This window comes from Gracilinanus agilis, chromosome 4 (assembly GCF_016433145.1).
Source record: "Gracilinanus agilis isolate LMUSP501 chromosome 4, AgileGrace, whole genome shotgun sequence".
Lineage (NCBI taxonomy): Eukaryota > Metazoa > Chordata > Mammalia > Didelphimorphia > Didelphidae > Gracilinanus > Gracilinanus agilis.
This window is the reverse complement of record NC_058133.1, coordinates 438,056,386-438,081,306: the sequence shown is the minus strand read 5'-3', so window position 1 is coordinate 438,081,306 and position 24,921 is coordinate 438,056,386. Positions and strand designations below refer to the sequence as shown.

At 37.3% G+C, this 24,921-nt stretch overlaps 1 protein-coding gene across 1 annotated transcript; it reads left to right on the top strand.

Annotated features, from left to right (window-relative positions):
* The first annotated feature begins 9,384 nt into the window (after window positions 1-9,384).
* On the top strand, window positions 9,385-23,626 carry PDCD2 (programmed cell death 2). Its single transcript, XM_044675820.1, has 6 exons — window positions 9,385-9,721; window positions 13,754-13,993; window positions 14,867-15,019; window positions 18,170-18,273; window positions 19,402-19,515; window positions 22,589-23,626. The coding sequence occupies exons 1-6, from the start codon at window positions 9,385-9,387 to the stop codon at window positions 22,745-22,747; spliced, it is 1,107 nt and encodes a 368-aa protein (XP_044531755.1). The 3' UTR covers window positions 22,748-23,626.
* The last annotated feature ends 1,295 nt before the right edge of the window (window positions 23,627-24,921 follow it).

Here is a 24,921-nt window from a genome sequence, read left to right as displayed (position 1 = left end):
TAGCAAGTGACTTGCAATTCTCTTACTTAGTGTTAAGTAGGGGTGCTTGGAAGTTTTTGATTAATTTAAAAGTTGCTGATTGACAAAGGGAGTTTGATTCACTCTTCACAAGAATCTGGCAGATTGAGCGATGCCTGTCCTGATCCCTCTACCTCCCCCTACCTGCCCCCAACTCCCTACTGCAGGAGTGGCCAAGCTCCCAATGAATAACTTCCTTTGTATATTCTGAACTTAACCCTAACTTGGGGTGTTATAATAATGTTTGGACTCCCCCAGGACTGAGGAGAAGCTGGGGCCTGAGGCCAGAACAGTGTTTCTCAGATAGGGTCACAGATTGGAGCTGTGGACTCTCAACAGTGAATTGGTAGTGAAAAATCTCTTCGGTTTTTGGGCCCTCCTTTCAAGAGAGATGCTTCTAGAAAATCGCCTAACATCTTCCTGGCTTTGGAACGCTTGGCAGATTGGCCTCTTCTGCAAGACCGTCCGGATCTTTTTGGTGAAGGTGGCTCCAGGGCCAAGAGAGCTCTCAAGGAAAAAGCACAGGATGACAATATTTAACACCCACTGATCTACACTAAGTAGAGCTGGGACTGGAGGCTCAAAGCATTAGCTTTTCATTGACTGAGATAGACAGGTTTGCCTTTTCAGAAAGGTGTGTGTGCTTGGGCAGCCTCAGCTCCCTGCTGAATTACAGGGTGTATGTAGTAAGTATTGTGTATGAATGCCATGTAAAATAAAAATGTTTTGTCTAAATAGGTTGTTTTGTCTATGTTAGGGTCTCAAAGTTGATTAAGCCAGGTAAATTCAGGTGAAGGGCCTTCACTATTTTCCTGGTTCTTGTTTACTGGAGGAGACTTTTGTTCAGGGATAGGCCCCCTCTGCCCTCTAGTGCTCAGTGTCATCACTGCTGTAGGAATACAACTGTTGAAGCAAGTAAATCTTACTAATTTTTTTTTTTTTTTTTGGTCAGGCTTTGGAAATTGGAGGGCAATTGTTAATGCTTCACATGTCTCCATAAATTGTTGGCAGATAAGTGGGACTGCAAATATCTTGCAAATCTTTGATCTTTAAACTTAATTATCAACAATTGAGCATTTCAAAGTATATACAAAGAAGAAAAAACTGAACTGTTATGTAGTTTGCTTTTTTGCCCTGTCCTTCTAAGATTATATTTTGGATCACTTAAAAAATGTTCAAATCACTGATTCAGATAAAATCATAGATAGTATGCTTATCAATTTCATGAATAACATGCAGCTGAGAGGATCAGGGAAGATGTTAGATGCCAGGATGGGAATCCAAAATGATTTCAACAGTGGACCACATTTAATAAATGTAAAATTTTTACATGGGTTCAAAAAGGCAACTTACACAAGCAACAAAAAGGCATTTGCAAGTACGGGATGGTGGGAGGCATGACTAGATAGCAGTTCATTTGGAAAAGATCTGAGAGTTTCATGGACTATACCCTCAACACCAGCCTTCTCACTGAGCCATCTTTAATTATTAGTCACCTTGGGGGCACCTGGGTAGCTCAGTGGATTGAGAGCCAGGCCTAGAGACGGGAGGTCCTAGGTTCAAATCCGGCCTCAGACACTTCTCAGCTGTGTGACCCTGGGCAAGTCACTTGACCTCCATTGCCTAGCTCTTACCACTCTTTTGCCTTGGAACCAATACACAGTACTGATTCCAAGACTGAAGGTAAGGGTTTAAAAAAAAAAAAAGTTAAAAAAAATTATTAGTCACCTTTTTCTATGGAGACTATCCTAGACGCCATGAGGTAGTCCTCAGGTGATAAGAGATGATAATCCTAATGTCTTTTTTGGTCAGACCACATTTTATAAATGAACACTGATAAACTAAAGAAGGGAGGGTGAATAGGGTAGTGAAAGACTTGAGAGGTCCTACTAAATATAATTGAAAGTAGCAGGGCCATTTTGTCTGTAGAAGATAAATTTTTAGGGAGATCATGATAGTGCTCCTTGGATATATGAAGAACCATTATCTGGAAGGGGGGACAAGATTCATTCTGTGTCCAAAGGACAATACTTAGAGCAGTAAGTGAGAGTTGCAGAAAGTCACATTTTATTTCAATCTAAGAAAAAATTTCCCAAAACTTAAGAGTTGTTCCAAATTGGAATGCACTGTCTCAAGAAGTAATGTATTCCTCTTTCTTAGAAGACTTTAATCCAATTTGGATGACTGCTTATTAAGGATGTCCTAAGAGGATTCTAATTTGAGTCGACTAGTCTGAAGAGTTCCAGTCTCTCCAAAAATCCCTGCATGGGTCCTAGTCACCTATGAGGGAAGCCAAAGACTGCAAAACAATGGGGAGGGAGAGGGGTTTAAGGACTAGGGAAGGATAGAGATTTAATAAATAATAGACAAGAGACACAGAGAGAAATCTGCAGTGGTGTCAGTGAGGCAACTCCCAGAGAGAAAGAGTTATACCATTTCAGTATTGGAGGTTTTCGTAGTTTCCGTCAAACAAAAGGAAACAGCAAAGGTTTTAACATATTAGTGTCCAATTACAAAGATAAAGAAATGAGCAGTAACACACTTGTACTGCCAGGTGCCCAGGAAGAGTAATTTGCAAGTCTTTCCTGGGGACAGAAAAAACTTCTGACTTCCCAGAACCCTGGCTGACACCTTTTTCAGCCTGACCACTTTTTCAGATGTTAAGGGTAAGTCTTTGACATTCCAAAAGAACTTTACAACTTGTCTGTCAGTTTTCAGACTACAGATAATAGCTTAATTTTTAAGTCCAACAACATTTTAACCCAATCCAATTTAAGGATTCAGAAATCAATCATGTGAAATATATCCATAAGTCTGGTCCATGAACACTTTACTTATCAGAGTCAGTTTTTGAATACATCTTTAATATCTTCATGATTCATCATTTACTGAAACCCTTCACTAGCCTTTGTGAACCCTTCAAAATCTTTAAATTCCTTGATTCTATGACTTGAAAGCATCATAAGGGTAGATGTATTACTAAGAGAGAAAAAAAAGCATTCCTAGTTATGAAACAGGCCAAGGATAGCAGATGGACAGTTTGGGAACTGTAATGCTAACCAAGAAATAGGCAACTAAAAGAAGGCTTCTTGAGCACCAAACAGGATTTATAAAAAGACAAAAATTGTGTACAGTATTAGGTGGCATTGAAGTGTTTCTAGTTTTTGTGGGTTGGAGGGAAAGGGACAAATACCCACACCAATGAGATTGGTATTCAAGGAAAACTGTTGATATCGGAGGATGAAATACGAGAGGTAGGAATCAATGAGGAGTTAGGTCTGGAATTTGGAGTAATATAATTGGTTAATATCCAAACAAAAGTTCTAGTTTCCCTCAATTCCCATAACCCACAACACTTCTTTCTAGCCAGTCTCCCAAAAAGGTAAGTGGTCAAGTCTGAGACCTTATCATCACTCTTTTTGAGCGTGGATTATAGATTTCCTAGCTTTGATCATAATCTGTCCCTCCAAATCTGTGTCACTATCCCTAAATTTCTTCATCAGTATAACCTGAATTCTCTGTCCCTCCATGTTTTCTCAATCCATTATTGCTATTCTACTTCCTTCATAGGTCTTGACTTTGGCAGGGATTTCCAACCCAACTTTTCAAGTATGAGTATCTCTTAAAAAACAAAAAAACAAACTTTACTGATAATTTTTATTTTATGCCACCTTAATCTCTCCCCCCTCTCTTCAGAGAGCCACCCCATTTAATAAAGAATAGAAGAAAAAGATCAGAAAAAAAGTAGTTCAGCAAAGCTAACCAACTTGTTAACTTCCATACTCATAGTTCTCTACCTTTGTAAAGAAGGGAGGCCCATTTAAAATTTTATCTTCAGGCCAAACTTGGTCATAAATATTCAGCACTCAAATTTGACTTGTGGAGTCTTTTCCATTTCATTGTTTTCATTGTGTATATTGTGTTTCGGTTCTGCTTATTTCACTTTGCATCTGTTCAGATGTCTGCTCTATTTTTGGTTCTCTCCCTTTACCTGGTCTTACTGACCTAATGTTTTTATGCATATTTTAAAATTTTGCTATTCTTAGTGACTTCTCCTATCCCAACAACACAGCACTACCTTGTTGAAAAAGCACCAACTCTGGGGGTCAGAAGTCCTGGGTTCACAGTGGAAATGCACATTGGCTATTGGGGGAAGTGGTAAGGAGGGGTGAAGGGGAAAGTAAAAACATGAATCATGTAACCATGGAAAATTTTTCTAAGAAAATAAAATATTTAAATCTTTTAAAAAAAAATTTTTTTTAACTCCTGGGTTCAAGTCTTGCTTCTTTGTGACTGTAGGCAGGTCATTTTCCCTCTGGGGATCAGTTTCCTCCACAACAAAATGTGGAGGTTCTATTTGATGCTGTCTGAGAACTCCTTAGGTATACCTCTATGCATCTGTAGGGTTTCCATTATAACAAATCATTAAAGTATTAAGGATGTATTCAAAAGCTGAATGATGAGCAAAGTGCTCATGGACCAAACTTATGGATATATTTCTGATGTTTCACATGATTGCTGAAACCTTAAATTGGTTGGGTATTAAACCTTAAATTGGTTGGGTATTGGAGCAACTTAGAAATCAAGCCTTTGCTGTGATCTGCAGCCTGGAAGGCTAGCAAGCAATCTCAATAGCTTCTTTGTAATGTCAAAGACCTGCACTCAGCATCTGAATGAGATGGTGCCTGTGTGTTGAAGGAAGGACTTTCAAAGGAGCTTCTGTGGTCTGGGCACTGGCTATGCCATTTGTGTCCATATCCATTCTTTTATCTTGTTGATTGCCAAAATGATGCTAATATTTCTGCTATGATACTTGTTTGACATCCTGCAACCCCCATTTCTACTTTCCTTAATAAAGTAACGCTAACTAACCATCTGAGCTGACAGGCTGACCCGATACCACACTTTTGTCTCTCTGTGTTTCTTGTTTCTCTGATCCTTCTATGTCTCATTGTCTAGCCTATAAGCTTAATGTTTTGCTTTCCAGAGTCCAACTTCCCTTCACGTGATTCCCTCCCAAGATTCAAACCCACCCAAGAATTTTATGTATGAGCTGGACTCTGGCTTCTCTTTTTTATCCTATCGTCTGTAGTACTAAATACAACTAAGTAAAACAAACCAACTTTAACCATGCTGAAAATGTTATTCCATAACTATATAGTTCATTAGCTAATTAAATTATCTCATGATATACATGTACATCATTTTGCACACCATAAGAGGTTAACATAAATATTGCCCAATATTAATTCTGCTGAAAGAAAGGAGACATGTTTCACAATCAGTTTTCTGAAATCGAGACTGGTCACTGCATTGACCACAGTTATGATGTCTTTTCAGTGCTTCTTTTCCCTAATGTTGGTCATGGTGTAAATTTTTTTGTTTCTGTTTTTGTTTCATCCTACAATAGTTCATAGAAGCAGTCAACTCTTTGGGTTCTCCATATTTATTGCTTCTTTTTTTTAAAACTTTACCTTCTGTCTTAATATCAATTCTAAAATATAAGAGTAGCAAGGGTTCAGCAATGGAAATTAAGTGATTTGCCCAGAATCGCATTTTTAGGCCGGGTCCTCCCTTCTCTAGGCCTGGCACTCTTAGCTTGCTACCTAGCTGTCCCAAAAATTCTTTTTATTTTAATTAATTTTAGGGTATTTTTCCATAGTTACATGATTCATGTTCTTTCCCTTTCCCCCAAGTCAACCCCCCTTCCTCTCCATAGCCAAGCAAAATTCCACATGGTTTTACATGTATCATTGATCAAGACCTATTTCCATATTATTGATAGCTGCACTGGGGTGATCGTTTAGGGTCTACATCCCGATAATATCCCCTTCAACCCACGTGTTTAAGCAGTTGTTTTTCTTCTGTTTCTACTCCCACAGAGAAAAGAGAAAAATTATTACCAGCTGAGACAGCAGCTGGGACAGCCTTCCCTAGTGGAATCTGTACAGACTAACAGTACAATACAGCTTATATAGGTTTACAAGATACAAGGCTATCCCTTTTCACATCTAGGTTCTTATTTGTCTAGACACAACTCATCACGAAATATGGGTAGTGATAAGTGGGTGACAGTTAGGATATTTACTCTTCACATATACCTAAACACTCAACCTTAGTTAGCTATATGTTTATCCTACATTCTATCCTAACCTATTTGTTTGTACCTAAACACTCATCCCCAGTTAACTATGAGTGTTTTACCTTGCATTCCATCCTGATCCATTTGTACTGGTGTCCTTTTGATATCTGCAAGGGGAATTTATGACTGATCCACCACTTGCCTAGGTTGCTTGGCCTCCTGGAGGAATTAGGTCAGTTTCCTGAATAATGAAGGATTGGATTAATCTACTTCAATTCTACTTTATTCTCTAACCTATTTCATTTATTCAGTCTACTTCACCACCTAGCTACCCCATATGTATATTACCTCTTACATTTACTGGAAGCCTCTAATGACTAAATTTTATGATAAACAGCCACTCCCATACAAGATGGGTTGGTAAGGTGGCATATATAAGAGGTGCCATGGCATTGAGTTCTAGTGATTGGAGGAGAGGGTGTACAGATATTCAAGATGGCTAAACAGCTTTTCCTTTGTATACAGAAAAAAGGTCCCATGTCTGATATAAATCAAGGATTCTAAGGCAGTGATTAACTAGATGAGTTTGCAGATAAATAAGATTGGATGCCTCATCTTGAATATCTGTAGAATTCAGAAACTTGTAATCTATCCAAACTAGGGGATTAAAAGAAACTTTCATTTGTGCCAAGGTGAGTGTTATAAATTTGGAAATAGAGAAAAATCTTCTGAACTGGCTAGAGATATAGAATGACATAGTAAAATCAGAATAAATTTCATAAGTGAGAAAATAAAGGAAGTATTTTTAGGGAGTTTTTTTTAAATTTTTTAAATAGAGTTGTTTCCATTGCCAAGGGAAATGACCTTGAGGCATCTGGGGAAGGCCTAGGTTGGAACAATAGCCTTTGCTTAAAATAGTTTGCAACTTTCCTTTGTTATTCTTCTTGTGAATGTTGATTTAGGGGAAAAACTCTAGGGTTCTAATGTTTGGGAGTAAAGAAGTCACCTTACAGAAATAGCTAAATATAATATATATGTGTTTACATATGTGCATTCACTATTAAACAATATTTGTTTAAATTCATAGCGAAATGCTGGCATTTTATGGGTGTGAAAAACCTAGATAGAAATATCTTCATATATAGCACGGAAAGAGTACTTCGTAGAACTTCAAACCAGATGTTAGGGAATGTATTGCAGCTGTCAAGAGTTTTTTAAGACCAAAATATTTTATATGATTTTTTAAAATAAAGGCACTTTTGATGTTGAATAAGTAAACCCCTTTAAAATTCCCATTCAACAATCATCAAAACTATCATAAGTACATTTTTCTAATATTTTATTTAGATCTTTAACTTTTTTCTAATTTATATTCCTATGAGATTTGTCAGAAAGAGGAATGTTTGTCATCTACAATTATTTTCTTACTTTCTAAATTTCATTTTAATGTATTTTAGTTTTTAAGTATTTAGATCATATACTATTCAGGGTATGTGTGTATATAAGTGTATTTAGATATATAATATAGTTTTTCATTATCTTTAATACCTTTAATCATATTAGACTTTACTTGTTTCTCTTGGCAATATGTTTTTAATATTGCTTTGTCTCAGATAATTTTTGATGATCTTTTTGAGATTCTGCTGAGGCATAATAAATTCAATTCCAAGGCCATCATTTTCATTCCATAAAAAACTTTCTATTTTAATTTTATTTCTTGCATACAGGTGGTAGTTGATTTTTCTTTCTAATTCATTCTACTACCTCCTTTCATTTTTGTGTGAATTATTTCCATTAACATTTAGTATTGTCATTTTGATTTTCCCTCCATCAAATCCTATATTTCTTTCTCTCTTAAAAATAATTAGCACTAGTCTTTGTCATAAGTCATTTAGAATTGTTCTGGATCACTGTATTGCTGAAAGTAGCCAACTGATCATTATATAATATTGCTGTTATTGTGTGTAATATTCTCTTGGTTCTGCCCACTTCACTCTATGTCAGTTCATGTAAGTCTTTCCTGCTTTTGCTGAAAGCATCCTGTTCATCATCTCTTACAGCATAATGGATCACTTCAATTTCCAATTCTTTATCCATGTATAATTTATTCTTATTTTGTTTTGACATTTAATTATTTTATTTTTCAGTTATATGTAAACAAAAATTTTTAAACATTTTTGTGGCATACCAGGTATATTATCATCTTGAAAGTATTATTGATGCATGGTTATTGTAACCCATCTGCTCAAGTATCAGACTCATGGTCATTTTATTTCTGGATCACGGTATGTAGCTGGTACTCTGTAAATCCTAACTGCTCTCCAAACCATATGGTCAAGAGAATTCCTGTGCAGAGACAAATGGTCCTAGCTAACACTTTATTAGACCACATTCCTTTACAGCATCTGTTTGATTAACCACCTCTTTGATCATGTGGTTGGCTATTGAGCCAATGTTAAATCCTATACCATGTCACATGTTCATTAGCTACCTCCCATTCCACATTCCTTGACACCCCAATAAAAGTTTGGGAACATGTGCAACTCTCTCTACCACCATCAGAAGAGCAAGCACGCTGAATCCCATGTTCCTGAAGCCATTGTCTTTGTTCCTTTGTTGTGTACTCTATTTTCTTCACTCATCCTCAGTTTCCAATTCTCTTTCTCACGTGTCCACCCACGAATATATTAATGTGTGGACAAAGACAGGCACAATTTTTTAAAAATTTGAACTCCAAATTATGTCCTTCACTTTGTCCTCTCCCCCTTCCTTGAATGCACAATTTGATAAATATTATATATATACACGTGTGCAGTCATGCAAAATATTTACATATTAGACATATTGCAAAAGACAGGCCCCCCTCAAGAATAATAAAGTAAAAATAATCTTCAATTTGCATTAAGATTATCCTCTGATTTGTTTTAACTTAATAAATGGGTTTCTTTATTGTTAAAAAAAAAATCTCTGACACTATCTGGACTCTAGGCAACATCTGCTCTGAGCCTCACCTGAAAAATGAGGGCAATAAGTGAATATAATGTAATGGAAAGTCCTTTGAAAACTTTAAAATGTTACCCTCAAAAGGACCCTCCCTCGTAACAAAGAGAGCAGACTGCATCTGACCAGGAAACTTATCGTCCAACGTTCCGGGTGCCCAGTATGTGACGGACCCATTTCCATAGCGCACGTTTCCGGCTCTGGCCGGCTATTTCCGGTACACGGAACCTGGACTAAATGGGAGTTTTGGTCTTTGCGAGTAGCTAGCTACCTGGAGCATTGTCATGGCATCAGCTGAAACTCCAGCTCTGGATCCGACCCTCGCCCAGATTTCAGCCCAGGCCCTGGCCCTAGCTCCGGCGGTGGAGCTGGGCTTTGCGGTCGAAGCACCGGGTTGGCGCCTGCGGAGCGAGCAGTTTCCCAGCAAGGTTGGAGGACGGCCCGCGTGGCTCTCCGAGTGTGACCTGCCTGGCCCAACGGAGCTCGCCTGCCCGCTATGCCACCGCCCGCTCGCCTTTCTACTGCAATTGTACGCGCCGCTCCCGGGCCGCGATGACGCTTTCCACCGCGACCTCTTCGTCTTCTGTTGTCGGGAGCCTCCGTGCTGCGCCGCGCTCCGAGGTCAGGACCCGCTCATTCTCCCCGAGCCTCCGCCGCCTCCTCCACCCAGCAGGGAAGGCCGAGACCTAGCGTGGTCAGGTCGACCGATCTTTTCTAATAGTGTCGGCAGAAAGCTGTGCCCTCTTTGGTTTTGCCCGAGAGAAGATCCAAGGAGTGAGGGAAGGGGAAGAGAAGCGTTTATGTAACGCCTCATGGCTTATGATTATTACCTCATAACGTCCTCGCCACAACTCTGGGAGGTAGGTGTCATTATTCCCATTTTACAGGTGAGGAAACTGAGGCAGAAAAGTTAAAACGATTTGCCCGGGATCACTCAGCTAGTGTCTGAGGCCAGATTTGAACTCGGTCTTCCTGACTCCGGGAGGGAGCTACCACCTATCCAGAGGGAAGGAGGTCATGGGGAAAATAGGACAGTGGAGAAAAAGTCCTTCCTCGAGTGTATGTGTGTTTTGAGGGTGAAGTGCTTTAGAGTACAGGATTGCATCCACTTCCTAGTCCTCCCTTCCTTTTTTCACATCCCTTTCCCTTTCCTACGATTATTTTCTTGCTCCTTTAAAGATTTTCCTCCGATCCTCCCCTCCCCTCTTTGGATTTTGGCTTGTTAAAAAAAAAATTAGCCATATATGTATTCACTCAGTATAGAAGTACATGCTACAGTTATTAGCTCCACTTTAAAAGTTTAAAAAAAACCAAACAACCCACAAGACAGTGGTTCAAATGAAGTGAGATATCACTGACACAGTAACCGACAGGCAGGATTACCACTAGATGGTGGTGCAGTAAATGTAGGGCACTAGGTCTGGAGTCTGGAAGACCCGAGTTCAAATTTGACACTCACTAGCCTTGTAACCCTGGGGAAATCACTTAGCATCCATTTGCCTGTTTTCTCGTCTGCAAAATGGGATAGTACCCCCACCCCTTGCTGTGAGGATCAAATGAGGTAATAATTGTAAAGACCTGTACATAGTGAGTGCTATATAAGTGTTATGAGATTCCCTCTTTATTATTAGTGTGTATGACTACCTCTAGTATTTTGAAAGGCTAACATGAGAGAGGGATTGTATTTGTTTTGTTTGGCCCCAGTAACAATAGTAGTGATGATAATACTAACAAATCACAGTCATGTAGTGCTTTAAGGTTTACAAAGCACGTTAGAAATATTTCATTTGAACTTCACAACAAACCTAAGAAGTAAGTACTATTTATCTCCTAATTTTAAAGATTTGAGAAATTGTAAAGAGAGATTAAGTGCTTTGCCCAACATGAAACAGTTTCTAAGTGTCTTGAGGAAGGATTAAATCTTTCTGTCTGTTTCAAATCCATGGCTTGTTGTTCAGAGTTGAAAAAACAGGTTAGTGAAAGGGGACCAAGGTGTTAATTTAGCCTAGGGAACTGTCTAGATACCCAGCTGTAATTTTATGGGTATCTAGGCTGTTACTAGCAAAAATGAAGCAGATGCCCACTTTCACTGAGGCAGATTTGCTCAAGGCCCTGAAACCAATGAGATATTTAGATATATAAAAAATAGCTCTTTAATTAAAAATAAATTAGGAGATGAGGATTAGGAAAAGAGAGGTCCCTACTTCTAAATTTCTTCTCACTCGAACCTTGCTATGTCTGTAGACAAAACTCTGTTTTCTTGATGGTAGCTGCCACTCCCTAATCTAGCTAAATCACCAGAAAAATCTAAGATCTGTCTGGCTAAAATTACCTCCCTTTACTTCCAAAAGTTGGTTCAAGGGTTTGTTAACAGTGGCTCAAAATGACAGAGCCCCACTCTGCAGGGTTTGACCTTGGGTTGGAACCCAAAGCCCAACCTTATAGTGTGTGTGTGTGTGTGTGTGTGTGTGTGTGTGTGTGTGTACACATACATACATATATACATACATAAATAATAATAATTTTATATATATATATATGTATATACATAATATAAATAAAGCCCAGGCAAGTTGGCACACACTTACAGACAGCAGGGATAATCAGATCTGCACCAAAGTGCTCTTCAGCTGATGAGGAACCACAGGGTCCTTTACTCTCCAAAGACTTGAGATAGGAAAAGCTCCTAGAAGCAGCTCTTCCTCCCTTGGGTAGGACCACTATCCAAAAGGCAGTCCAAGACCAAGGATCAAGTGCTAGTGGTTTTTCAGTTAACCCTTTTTCTCCTCCCAGCTTCTAGAATACTTACTCCAAAATTCTTTGGCATGTGCCAGTGTCAGTTCCTTAAAGCCAACTTTCAGTCTTATGCTTCTCTCTCTAATTTCCCTATTACAGAGTGTAGATCTACAAACAGTGGGTGCAATGTGCAGCAGAGCAGATTTAGATTTAGATACAAAGCATCTAAGAAGTAAAGAAAAAGTAATGAAGGAGCACTAACAAACTGGGGCAGGGAATGAGAAGTGAGGGAAATCTGAAGAAAGGGCATTTAACTTGACCCTTTAATGGAGTCAGGACTTTCAAGAGCTGGAGGTCAGGAGGGAGAACATTCTGGGGTTGGGGGACAACCTGCGCAAAGGCGTGGAGATTTCATCTTTGGGGAATAGCACATTAGGCAATTTGATTGCCATGTAAAAGTCATGTGGTCTAATGTGTGATCAACTTGGAAAGAAGCTGGTGCCAGGTTGTGAAGGGTTTTTAATTCCAAACAGAAGAGTTTATCTTTTATATGGTTACAGGCAATGGGGATCTATTCAAGCTTCTAGAACAAGGGAGTAGCATGGTCAGACCTGAACTTTAGAAATATCAATTTGGCAGCTATGTGGAAGATGGATTGTAGGAGGGAAAGTCTGAGGGCAAGGAGACTTTTGCAAGTCTTTTACAATAGTCTGGGTAAGAATTGATGAGGTCCTGAAGTAGAATGGTTGTGATATCAGTAGAGAGAATGAGACAGATGAGAGAGGTATATTGTGGAGGTGCGATTCGCAAGATTTAGCCACTGTATGGATATGTGGATTGAGTTCAGGAGAATAGTGGAGGTTGACTCCTAAGTTGTGAATCTGTATACTGGAAAGACAGAAAAGTCCTTGACTTCTGTCAGGAAGTTAGGAAGAAAGATGAGGTTAGGGTAAAAGTTGTATTTTAGACATGCAAAGTTTTCAGATATCCGTGGAACATAAAGGTAGAGATGTCCAGTAGGTAGATAGAAGGACAGAATCCTGGGACACACATAAAGAGTGGGGCATGAATGATGCTGTTTTGGAGGAGGCTGAAAAGAATCAGTGAGAGGTGGGAAGAGAGAGAGGTCAGCAACTTCAAATACTTCACTGAGGTCAGAGAGGATGGGGATTTTTGAATGTCTTTACCAAAGTTTATTGTGATTTTTGTGCCACGTTCATGTTCACAAAGCTAGAAAATGTAAGATAGGATTCAGACCCAGGTACCTCCTGACTCTTAAGTGTAGTGCAGTTTCTGGTTGTCATGCTTCTTTGAGGTATTTTCTTCCATTTTATTAGTTCAGACTGATAGATAAGTTATTTATTAAGTTGAACTGAAATTTACTCCATTAAAAAAAAGTTGCCACTTTTCCCTCTATGTGGCATTTTATGGAATTACAGAATCTTGGAGTAGGAAAGAGGCCTCAAAGATCCTCTTGTCCAATTTTTGCTTAAGCAAAAATCTCTCCATCAGCATATTTCTAAAATGTTGCCTAGGAACTTCCATGAAAAGATTTGAATCAAATGGGGGATGGGGGTGGGGGAATCAAATAAATTCAGTCCAATAAAAAAAAGCAAATGAAATGGAAAACTCATCTAAAAAGGGATGTGTACAAGTAGGGTGTCATTCCCCATTATCTATAAACTGAAAAGTGGAGGCAAGAGCCTGTAATTATATGAACAAGATGGTTCAGCCTAACTCTGTGGTCACTTGGTAACTAACAGATATCTTTGGCATTATGAACAACTCCAGAAGCATTTAAGGTGTTTTTACCCTGATATCTATGATTTTCTCTTTGATATAATTTAGAGAACCCATCTTTTATGGGCATAGTATTTTTATGACTACATTTTGATTCTTTTCATTCTACTTGTCTAGTTTTTAGGAATCAGCTACCCAGGAAAAATGACCATTACTCTTATGAGCCACCATCTGATGAGCCGCCAGATGAAGTAAATGATTCTCCAAGTGTACAGCTTCGGTCTGGTGTTCATCTCTGTAGGGTTTGTGGCTGTTTGGGTCCCAAAGTTTGTTCCAAGTGTCATAAGGCTCATTATTGTAGTAAGGATCATCAGACTCTGGATTGGAAATTGGGACATAAACAATCTTGTGCATCAGGTAAGTTAAATACTTTAAAAAATTATTTTCCAAATAATTTTCTTTCAGCTTCCTATCCTTCTATTTTGTGGTTCCGAGGCTTTAATAGAGATGTAAAAAAAATGATGCAACTTTAAAGAGATGAACTGCTAGGGTGTACTTTAATTTTTTTAAATAAAAAATTTATTGATGTATTTTTTTATATCACCTACATTTTCCATTGTATCCCACTGCCTGTCTTCCTCCCAGAGTCATCTCTTACCTGTTTTCCTCCTAGAGTCATCTCTTATGATAAAGAATTTTAAAAGGGGAAATGAGAAAAAAGCTATATAAAACTAGCCAAAATATTGAAAATTCTGACATACTCAGTATTCTACACTCCATAATCCCCTTTGGCAAAGAAAAGAGAAGAGAGTGCACTTTCCTGTAAAGTGACACTTTAATTGTTTAAGCTGAGAGAGATGATTACTTTCTGTGAACTTTATCATATTCTATCATATGATATGGTATCTTCTTAGAAATTAAGTACTTTATGGATGGATTATTACCAATTGAAATATAACATGAGTGAATTATCAAAAAGCATGTGTTAAAATTTCTGTTAATGTTCGTTAAGAATTTTGATGTTTAAAAATAGGTAGGTTTCTTTGAAATCCCAGGAATCTGGTATAGGTTAGAGGATTGAAGAGAGTCGGGTACAGTTCTGCCACTTCCCTTCCCTCTAAGCTTTTCCTCAGCATCCATCATTCCTGAACCCAACAACTAGTTTTATTTGAAGGGCTGTAGTAAATAGATTGTGAACTCATAAAGAAGCCCACAAAGTCGTTTTTTCTGTTATCTTTGAGTGATTATCTGTGACTTTACATGGTAACTAATGCATATATATTCTTCTAGATAATTCATGGTCTGAAATCCCAGACCACAAGTTCCTTTTTCCGGAATATGAAATTGTAATAGAAACAGAAGAGATAGAGCCGGACAGTATTCCTGACTGCACTGCAGAAGGCCTGGGAAAGTGTGACAATTCAGAACTCATAGGCAGCATGGGTAAGAAGTAAATTTGAATAAGAGAGTCCATTCACTTTTATTGAAAAAAAAAAAAAAAGACCTTTATTGCAAAAATAATTTCATTATCAGCTAGACAGATGTGTAAGCTATAAGTGGAGGAAAAAGAACACTAACCTATACATTTTCCATTCTCATTCCATTATGTAATAGGATGAAAACAGAGGCAGTGTAGTCCTGGGTATGTAAATATGTCCACCTGTTTTGGAGGGGAAATTTTATTTAACCTTGCTCCCATTCCACATTTCTTTCTTCCTTTAATAGATTACATGTACAAATATATCTGCTCATTCTGCTTTCTCGCTTATACTGCAGTAGATAGTGGATTGTGGGTTTAAGTACTGCTTCTGGCACATACTGGCTGTGTGATTCAAAGGAGATCATTTGAATTCTCAGTGTCCTAGCCAGCATGGACTAATTTACAATTACAATAGGAGGATTAGTGGGCTTGTCTTCTTAAAGGCACTCCATCATTAATCAGTTTCATTTTCAGTCATCTTTCCTAATTTGATGGATGTGAAGAGACACTGTTTTTTTTTTTAACCCTTCCGTCTTAGTATCAGTTTTGTTTTGTTTTTTCCCTTTTTAGGCAATGGGGGGTCAAGTGACTTGCCCAGGGTCACACAGCTGGGAAGTGTCTGAGACCAGATTTGAACCTAGGACCTCCCATCTTTAGGCCTGGCTCTCAATCCAGTGAGCTACCCAACTGACCCCGGATAGACATTTGTGATGGAAGGAAGAAAGCATTTGTTAAATGTCTGCTATGTGTTTGGCAATGTTAAGAACTTTATAAAGGAGGTCTCATTTGATCCTTCATAATCCTGGGAGGTCGATACTACTATATTCCTCAGTTTACAGGTGAAGAAACTGAGGCAGACACAAGTTAAGTGACTTACCCAGAGTCACACAGTTATGTCTAATTTGAATCCACATCTTCCTAATGTGTGAGGTAAAAAATGAGGACCAGTTCCCCACTCACTCAAAGTCACCCTGGAATCAGAAGGTAGGAGTAAAAAGAGGCAGTTGTTTATTCCCTTCATGAAAAAGAGCACTTCAGTGATGGGTTAAGAAGTGCTCAAGTGCCGATTGACTAGGCAGCAAACAGGCAATATCTACACAAGACTCCTCCCTGTTCTCTGTCAGGCCCCTGCACCTAGCCTTGAGCAACCGAACTGTTTATTGCCCTCTCTGGCCTTGATCAGTCTCCCTCCCAAACTTGTCCCAGAGTCCTCAATCAACGTAAGGTATAACAAACTGGCCATTGTAAGCTGAATATTCATTCTGAGAATAGCACACTTAGTTCTGTCTCACACACTAACTTCATGAGCAGCACTATATATTGTACTATCTACCCACCTCACTTAAATTGTATAGAAATAAAGGAGATGTAAAAACAGAAAATATTACCTTAAAAAAAAGAAAGATGTAAGTGTATGAATGCTACTTTGTGGAACCTTTTTTTTTTTTTTTTAAATACTCATACCTTCCTTCACAGAATTAATACTGTGTATTGATTCAAAAGCAGAACAACAGTAAGGGTTAGGCAGTGGGGGTTAAGTGACTTGCCCAGGGTCACACAGCTAGGAAGTGTTTGAGGTCAGATTTGAACCAGAGCCTCCCATATCTTAAGCTTGGCTCTCAGTTCACTGAGCCCCCTACCTGTCTCAGCTGAACCTTTTTTTAAAAAAATATTTTATTTTCTCCCAATTACATATGAAAACTGTTGAAAGCTATCCAACAGCTCCAAGGGTCTGGGAGGTGATGGTTTAGGTGAGAAAGAATGAAGCTGATACTGGGGGCTGCCGTTAGCTCATGGCTGCTCCAAAAAGCCTCTGAACTTTTTTTATTTTATACATTCTGTTCAAAGAGCCATTTCTTACAAAGCACAAAGAAGTTTGCAGCTGTGCAGACACACCAAGGTTACAGAATTACATCATGATTAGTATATGGTTTTACAAAAAAATTTCCTCATAAAGATTATGCCATATGAGACAATATCTAAGGTCAGAAATAAGCCTTTAACATTGTGTGGGGTGTGGGGTGGAAAGTACCTACCTGAATACGAAGGGTGTCTGACTCTGCCTACTTTGACCTTGGCTGTCTAGAAATAGTTACAAGGCCAATCCAGCTTCTATTGATTTCTGCTCTTTTTGGCTTAGGAAAAATTGCTAACTCCTCAACTGCTGGTTTACTATAGAGTAGTACTTCGAGGCTTTTTATAAAACTTGAGGCTATCCTAAAAACTAATTTAATATTTTTTCAATAAAAAAGAGGAGCCATAGAGAAGGGGTCAAAAGGTTTTTGGGTAGGCCATCTGTTCTCACAGAACCCAGCGTAGAGACTTTGCAAACTACATTGGTCCTGATGGGGTCCAGAGATTATGCTAACAGGCCGTGTTTCTCTCTTGACCTCCTACAGAAAACAATTTTTTGATTAAATTTCGAGTTCCAAATTCTTTTCCTCCTTCCTACCTTCCCATAGACAGTAAGCAATCTGGTATAGATTTTACATGTGCAGTCATATAAAACATTTTTCCATATTAGTCATTTTGTGGAAGAAATCTCAAACTGAAAAAAATAAAGAGAAGTTAGAAAGTGAAATATAGTGTGTTCCATTCTGTGTTTAGATTCAATGAGTTCTTCATTGGAGAGCAAAAAGCATTTTTCAACATGAGTCTCTGGGATTGTTTTGAATCATTGAATTGCTGAGAATAACTAGGTCATTCACAAGTTATTCATCAAAAAATATTGCAGTTACGTGTACAATGTTCTTTTGGTTCTGCTCACTTCACTTAGTATCAGTTCATATAAATCTTAACAGGTTTTTCCCAAATCATCTTGCCTGTCATTTCTTATAGCACAATAGTATTCAATCACAATCATATACTATAACTTGCTCAATATGAATGCTACTTTGAATGACTATGATATAGCATTGTAGGAAGAACTCTGATAAGTTATTAATATCTCTGATCCTCATGCCCTAATCTGTAAAATGGAATAATACCAGCACTAGAATCTCATACTTGTTAAAAAAAGTTCTGTGAACTATTAAGTGCTAAATAAATGGGTTTTATTATTGTTTATCTGCTGCCATTAAAATTTGTTTATAGTATTTGCTTGCCTCTTTCAGATGAAGCACTTGAAGCAGAATTGGATTCAATGGCAAAGCATGAATCTAGGGAAGATGAAATCTTCCAGAAATTTAAAACTCAAATAGCCCTTGAGCCAGAGCAGGTAAAATACACAAGTTGTATAATTTACCTTAGAAAAATATTTTGTTTTTTGTACTTATACAAGGTAAAATCCACCACAACAAATATTTTTAGAAAGGCCTGTGACTTGATGGGCAGTCTATAAAAATAATGCTTTGATAATATGGTTATAATAATTCTTCATGATTCATAATTTTGATAAAACTTTTTTCTTTTTATACCTGACCATCATTGTTTGATGGGATCTATGCACTTAGTCTTTTTGGAAGGAAGAAGATAATTTAATTCTCCTTTTTTGCTTTGTCACTCTTGGGTCTCTGTACTGTACAATTTGCCTCACTACTTTTCACTTTAAACATGCCAGCTACCTGTAAAAAAAAGTATATTTCAGTTTGTAAGCCCAGTTTCTAAATTATAATGAAACCCTAAGCAGCATTTTGAAGAGAAGAGAGGAAGAGTGTAAGTGGAAGGAAGTTCAGAGCATTCTCTTATATGAAGGGTTTACCACACTAATCTCTGTTTGGATTCTGTGAAAGAAGAGTGTGATTTCCAGCTATGTAGTGATTTGAGAGCAGAACAGTGGCTATTTAGAAGAGTTGATTTATTAATGGGTTTTAACTTTATTTTTAGTCTCGATCCATTGAATGCCTCTTTTGACACTTGTTTAGTTTTTCTAATTTTGTTTCTTATTTTATTTGACCAACCATAAGCATATACTTTAAGTATGGTGACAGTGGAAAGATTTAGACTATAGATAGTCTACCTTCATTCTCACTGCACCACTAGCTGCACTAAGTGGAATGCAAGGTTTGTTTTAAGTAGAGTAGGCTTGGAAGAGTTTGGAGAGTTTTCTCTTTTGATCATATTGTCTTCATTACTGATGAACTGAGTTGACTTGCCAGCCTTCATATCAGAGCATATGTTTTGAGAAAGCATTAATAGGGCTTATTAAGTAGGGTATTTTGTGAGAAATATTATGAAACACTACATCAAACTCTGCCAACTTTAGGGAAACATTCCTAAGCTCTAAGGAGCTATCTGTAAAACCACTTAATTGATGAAAAATCTCATTTTCTTATAATTCTTTGTAAGATGTAATTTGTAAGAGATGTTGTGTTAGTAACTTTAGAAATTTCCTATTTGATTTCAGATTCTTAGATATGGCAGAGGTATTGACCCCATCTGGATTTCTGGTGAAAATATTCCTCAAGAACAAGATATTCCAAATTGTCCATGTGGTGCCAGGAGGATATTTGAATTCCAGGTATGAGTTCTGAAATAAGGGATGGCCATGGAAAAAATTAGTCTATTTTCTGAATTAGTTAATTTTTTTCCAGTGTATCTGTCCTTGCCACATAAAAGGAATGAATCCTTTGTGGAACATTTATGAAAAGACTTGAACATGAATTATAGGGAATGAGAAAACAATGGGGAAAGGTGATGTGAATCAGGGGGATTACTCAGTGATGAAATCATGGGTCTTTCAGATTACAAAGAGTGTTTGCACTTATAGCATTTAGCTATAAACGGGGTCCCTTTTTAAGCAAGAGAATTATATGTACAAAAATATTTATAATAACCCTTTTTTATAGTGGTAAAAAACTAGAAACAGGGAATTCCCATTCATTGGGAAATGGCGGAATCAGTTATGGTATATGAATGTAATTAATAGAATACTGTTGTGCTGGAATGTGGATGAAAGGGAAGGTTTCAGAAAAAACTGGAAAGATTTATATGAACTGATACAGAGTGAAGTGAGCATATGTAAGAGAATAACTTATGCAATTAAAATGATATTTGGGGTAACTAGGTGGCTCGTTGGGCCTAGAGACAAGACAGAAGGTAAGGATTTAAAAAAATAACATGATAAATTTATAAAAATTCATCTATTTACAGAGATTCTAGATATGTGGAAATGTTCTTTTTATTCATCACATTGATAATAAAAATTATTATAACTTATAAAATAGGGGAAAATATATTTGACATGTCATGGAGGATGTCCTGTGGAGGTCTATAAATGACAGGAGGATTCCTCACAAATTAATGATAGTAATAATGTTTTAAAAGTAAATCAGTTTGAGGGGCAGCTAAGTGGCTTAATAGATTGAGAGCCAAGCCCAGAGATAGGAGGTGCTGGGTTTAGATCTGGCCTCAGATACTTCCTAGCTGTATAAACTTGGGCAAGTCACTTAACCTCCATTGTCTTCTAGACCTTTTACCTTGGAACCAATACACAGTGTTGATTCTAAGACAGAAAGTAAGGGTTAAAAAATAAGTATTAGAAAGACCTACCTTTGATAGACTTAAGACTTTTTAAGAAACACATTTACCTACCATGATTCTAAAGATCTTAAGGCTTCTCGGCCTTTTGGCTAAGATCAAGTGTAAAGATCCCATGAGAATATGGCCAATGCAAAAATTAGTTTTGTTTGACTATGAATAGTTCAAATATATATATTTTTTCATAGTAGTAGGGGGAATTGGGAGGGAAAGAAATAGATTTTTTTCAATCTAAAGGAAGGGGGCAGCTGGGTAGCTCAGTGGATTGAGAGCTAGACCTAGAGACGGGAGGTCCTAGGTTCAAATCTGGCCTCAGACACTTCCCAGCTGTGTGACCCTGGGCAAGTCACTTAACCCCCATTGCCTACCCTTACCACTCTTCTGCCTTGGAGCCAATACACAATATTGACTCCAAGACAGAAGGTAAGGGTTTAAAAAAAAAAATCTAAAGGATATTTACTTATCATATGGATTAATCTCATTTAAATCTAAATGTATTTAGTATAAGTTCCTTGAAGGACAGAGTTTGTTATTAGATGGTGAATAGGGGCTATTCACATCATATTTTATGTATTTTTGTCAAAATAATTTTAGGTAGGGATTTTACTTTTTCCACAAATCTACTTGAAACTCATTTTTAAAGCATTTGATATTTTATCCAGTTGAAGTATGTCTCCTAGTGTGTTACTTTGGAATTGCAATTTGGAATTTTACAGATTTTTTTACAGGTTGATTTTCAGATCAACCAATATTACAGAAATCAATTTAAAATAAAACTTCATTGCTACCATTCTACTTTTTTATTCTTTTCTCAATCAATAAGTTGTAGTTTCCATACTTGTTATTAGTATTACTCTTTTTAAACATTAGACTATCATTAAAATTCATTAAATTATAATTTTTTCACATAAAAAAAGTAAAAAATACAAATGACCAAAATGTTATTTTTTTATTTTTCCCATATTTTCACCCCCAAGGAGAGGAGAGGTAGAGAATTTTAAAACCTTTGTGATAAAACTCATACTCTCAATGGCCAGGTTTTTTAAAATATGCCTCGTTCTGTACCCTGAGGCAGGAGGTATAGGTAGCATGTTTCTTCATAAATCTTCTAGAATTGTATTTGATCATTGTGTTGTTCAGAGTTCCTAAATCTTTCAAAGTAGCTTTTCTTTAAAATTTTGTTATTGTATAAATAGTGGTCTTGGTCCTCCTTACTTGATTCTTCTTAGTTCGTAAACTTAGGTCTTCATATGTTTCTCTGGTTTTCATCTTTAGTTTCTTACATTTATATGTCATAATTTATTTGACTATTCCCCAAATAATGGGCATCTCTAAATTTCCAGTTCTTAGCTTCCACAGAAAGCTGCTATTATTATTTGTGTTCATATGTGTCCTTTTTCTCTTTCTTGATCTCTGGGTTTTAGTTGTAGTAGTGGTATCGCTGAATCAGTATGCAAGATTTTAGTAACATTTTGGTTATAGTTCCAAATTTTCTTTACGGTTTGACTGGGCTAATTCACAGCTTTATCAACAATGCATCAATTTACCCATTTTCCCATAACACCTCTAATATTTGTCACTTTTTTGTCAGCTTTGCTAATCTAATTTGCATTTCTTTGTATTTTTTCATATGGTTGTTGGTAGTTTAAATTTTTTTCTGTAGAAAACTGTCTATTTGTATATTTTGGCCAATTAGTTGGGTAATATTTTTATTCAACATAACTATCCGTGCTATTTTCATAAAAATCAGCCAGGATAGATGATATTTCTAGGACCTATAGATTTTGAAATGAGGTTTGCACCTACTTACTTGGTTGTTCTTTTCTGGCAAACAGGCATGTATGTTAAACAGAAGGCCACATCAAAATTGAACCATTGAGGGGGCCAGGGAATTGTCTGAAAATGTAGTTGCATAATAACTATGATCTTTTTTAAATACTTAAAATAATTTAAGATAAAAATGATAAAAAAAAACCCAAGCTTGTTATAATTAGCTTTAATCTAAACAAGAACAAGGGTGTATTGCTCTCCAATTCTTTGTTGTCTTTCCTTAGGTTATGCCACAGCTTCTAAATTACCTGAAGGCTGACAGACTGGGCAGAAGCATTGACTGGGGGACTTTGGCTGTATTTACCTGTGTGGAAAGTTGCAGCTTGGGCACCAAGTACACAGAAGAGTTTATTTGGAAACAAGACTTTACAGATACAACTTAAAATCATGAAAGACAAATCTCTAGTTTGGTTTTATGATACTTTTCACATTTTGAATACCTCAACAATTTCCATGCCTTGTATATATGATGGTGATGAGCTAATGATTATAATAATCTAGATAAAACTCATCACAACAGCACCACTGTCTGATGACAAAGCTGACTGTGATGGACACTTAGTTTAATACACATGCTGATGTGCCTTCCAAAACAGGGGAGAAAGGATTTTATTATGGTGAACTGCAAAACTGGATATCAAAGAACTTAGGCTGAGCTCCTAATCATGTAATCGTCTCAATTCATCAAAGATTAATTTGGCAGGTTTTTATTTTCATAATTAACAGAATCTTTTACCCAAGCCAGTTTAGTACCATTTTTTACATATTCAGTATGCTGAAATAATATGGTAATCCAGATTCAGATCTTTATCTTTGTAATAATGAGTAGAACTCCTCAGCTGTTAGTAACAGCCAGTGTCTGGTGGGGAGTGACAGGAATAAATGAGCTCCCATTGGAATATGAGACTGCTAATCACGTCATTCCTTAAGTTTAAGGTTGGGGTGTTTTGTTTTATTTTTCCTGCTTTGCCTGCTGTCATCTTTTTTTCTGTTTTTTCTGTTTTTTCTTTTTATTGTGTCCTTGTTTTTCCTTCTGTTTTGTGTACCTCTCAGACAAACATCTCCCTAAACAATTCTTGCCTTTTAACTGCCACAAAGTTCAGAGCCAAGTTCAGTGCTCAGCTGGAGTAACAAACCTATCACATAAGCTCTTTTTAATTATTTAAAAATTAGAAATTTCCTGTCCATTTGTGTTAACTGTATACATTGTCTCAAACTGTCTCTGAAAATAACAGAATCATAAATCTTGAATTTAAAAACATCCAAACTTAGCCTTCTTCTCTGTCTAACCGCAGACATGATTATCATATTGAGGAGCGAGTGCTCGATTTGGAGTCAGAGGGACTTAAGTTTAAACCCTGGCTCTACCCTACGTAAGTAGCCTAAGTGATAGGGTAAGTTGCTTAGCCCTTCCAAGCCTCCTTTTTTTCATCTGTAAAATGAAGTGACTGAACTCTGGAACCTCTAAGGGTCTCTATGATCAAGGCCATTGCACAAAATTAAAATACAGTGGGACCTTGATTAAAGAGAAGTCAGCATTCACAACTGAAGGCAGAAAAATAGGTAAAATAAAAATTTTAATTATACGCTAAAGTCTCAACATTTTCCCAAGCAGTATGACATCTTGAAGTATCTTGCCCAAGCATTCTCATTCTTGCTCTGAGAAGTGCTAGTGTGCGCCATTACATTGTTTTGTGCCAAATATTAGCATCCCCCTCAGTCTTTGGAGTTTTTGCTTGTAACATGCCATGTTGACAACAGAGCAGTGCTTCTCTTTGTTTTACACTGAGTTCTGTTTAATCTGCATTATTAAAAGGGTGATAGGCAGGTTCACATAAGAAATACTTAATGGAATTCACAATTTTCAATTTACTTGAAGGGTCTTGGAATGTATTGGTCACATAAAATGAGGTCCTAGTAAATATCCAGGTCTAGATTTCTTTCCCTTAAGTAAGAAATTGCTCATAAATTGAGATTATGGTCCCAAATTTTGCATGCTGGCAATATCAGCTATAACTTGCTCCTTTAACCACTATTAACAAGAATACTTTTTTTGTGTTTTTGAATGAGCAGTTTTATCAGGGTAAGTTTCACCTCTGTTGTTGATCATATCCTTTCTCCACTCTCCGTACCCTGTCATCCTGTAATTTTTTTTCTCATAAATGCTACACAGGAGTTCACTGTTGGTGGCGAGCCCCATAGAACTTATTTTGGTCTGATGATGGTCAAATGTTAAGCTTTGCCAAACCTGTACTTTAAGCTGTTGTTCCATTTGTTAAAAAACACAGGACAGAGGGGAGCACAAAGGCAGCAGCTTTGTGGTACTGGATAATAGAAAAGGGCTACGCCCCCCTCAGCCTGATAGGCCCTGCTGGACTGAGCCTGCCAAGCTGCCTCCTTTAACAGTTGCCCAAACCAGGTAGCCAAGAGGAGGAGTTGGGAGTGTGTTGACAACTCCTCTAACCTCTTGACTTGGGGTTGGATTTGTTGTTGGTACAGGCTGGTATTAATGCTAGAAAGATAATGCTGAAATTCTGACTGCGTGAAATAAGGTTCC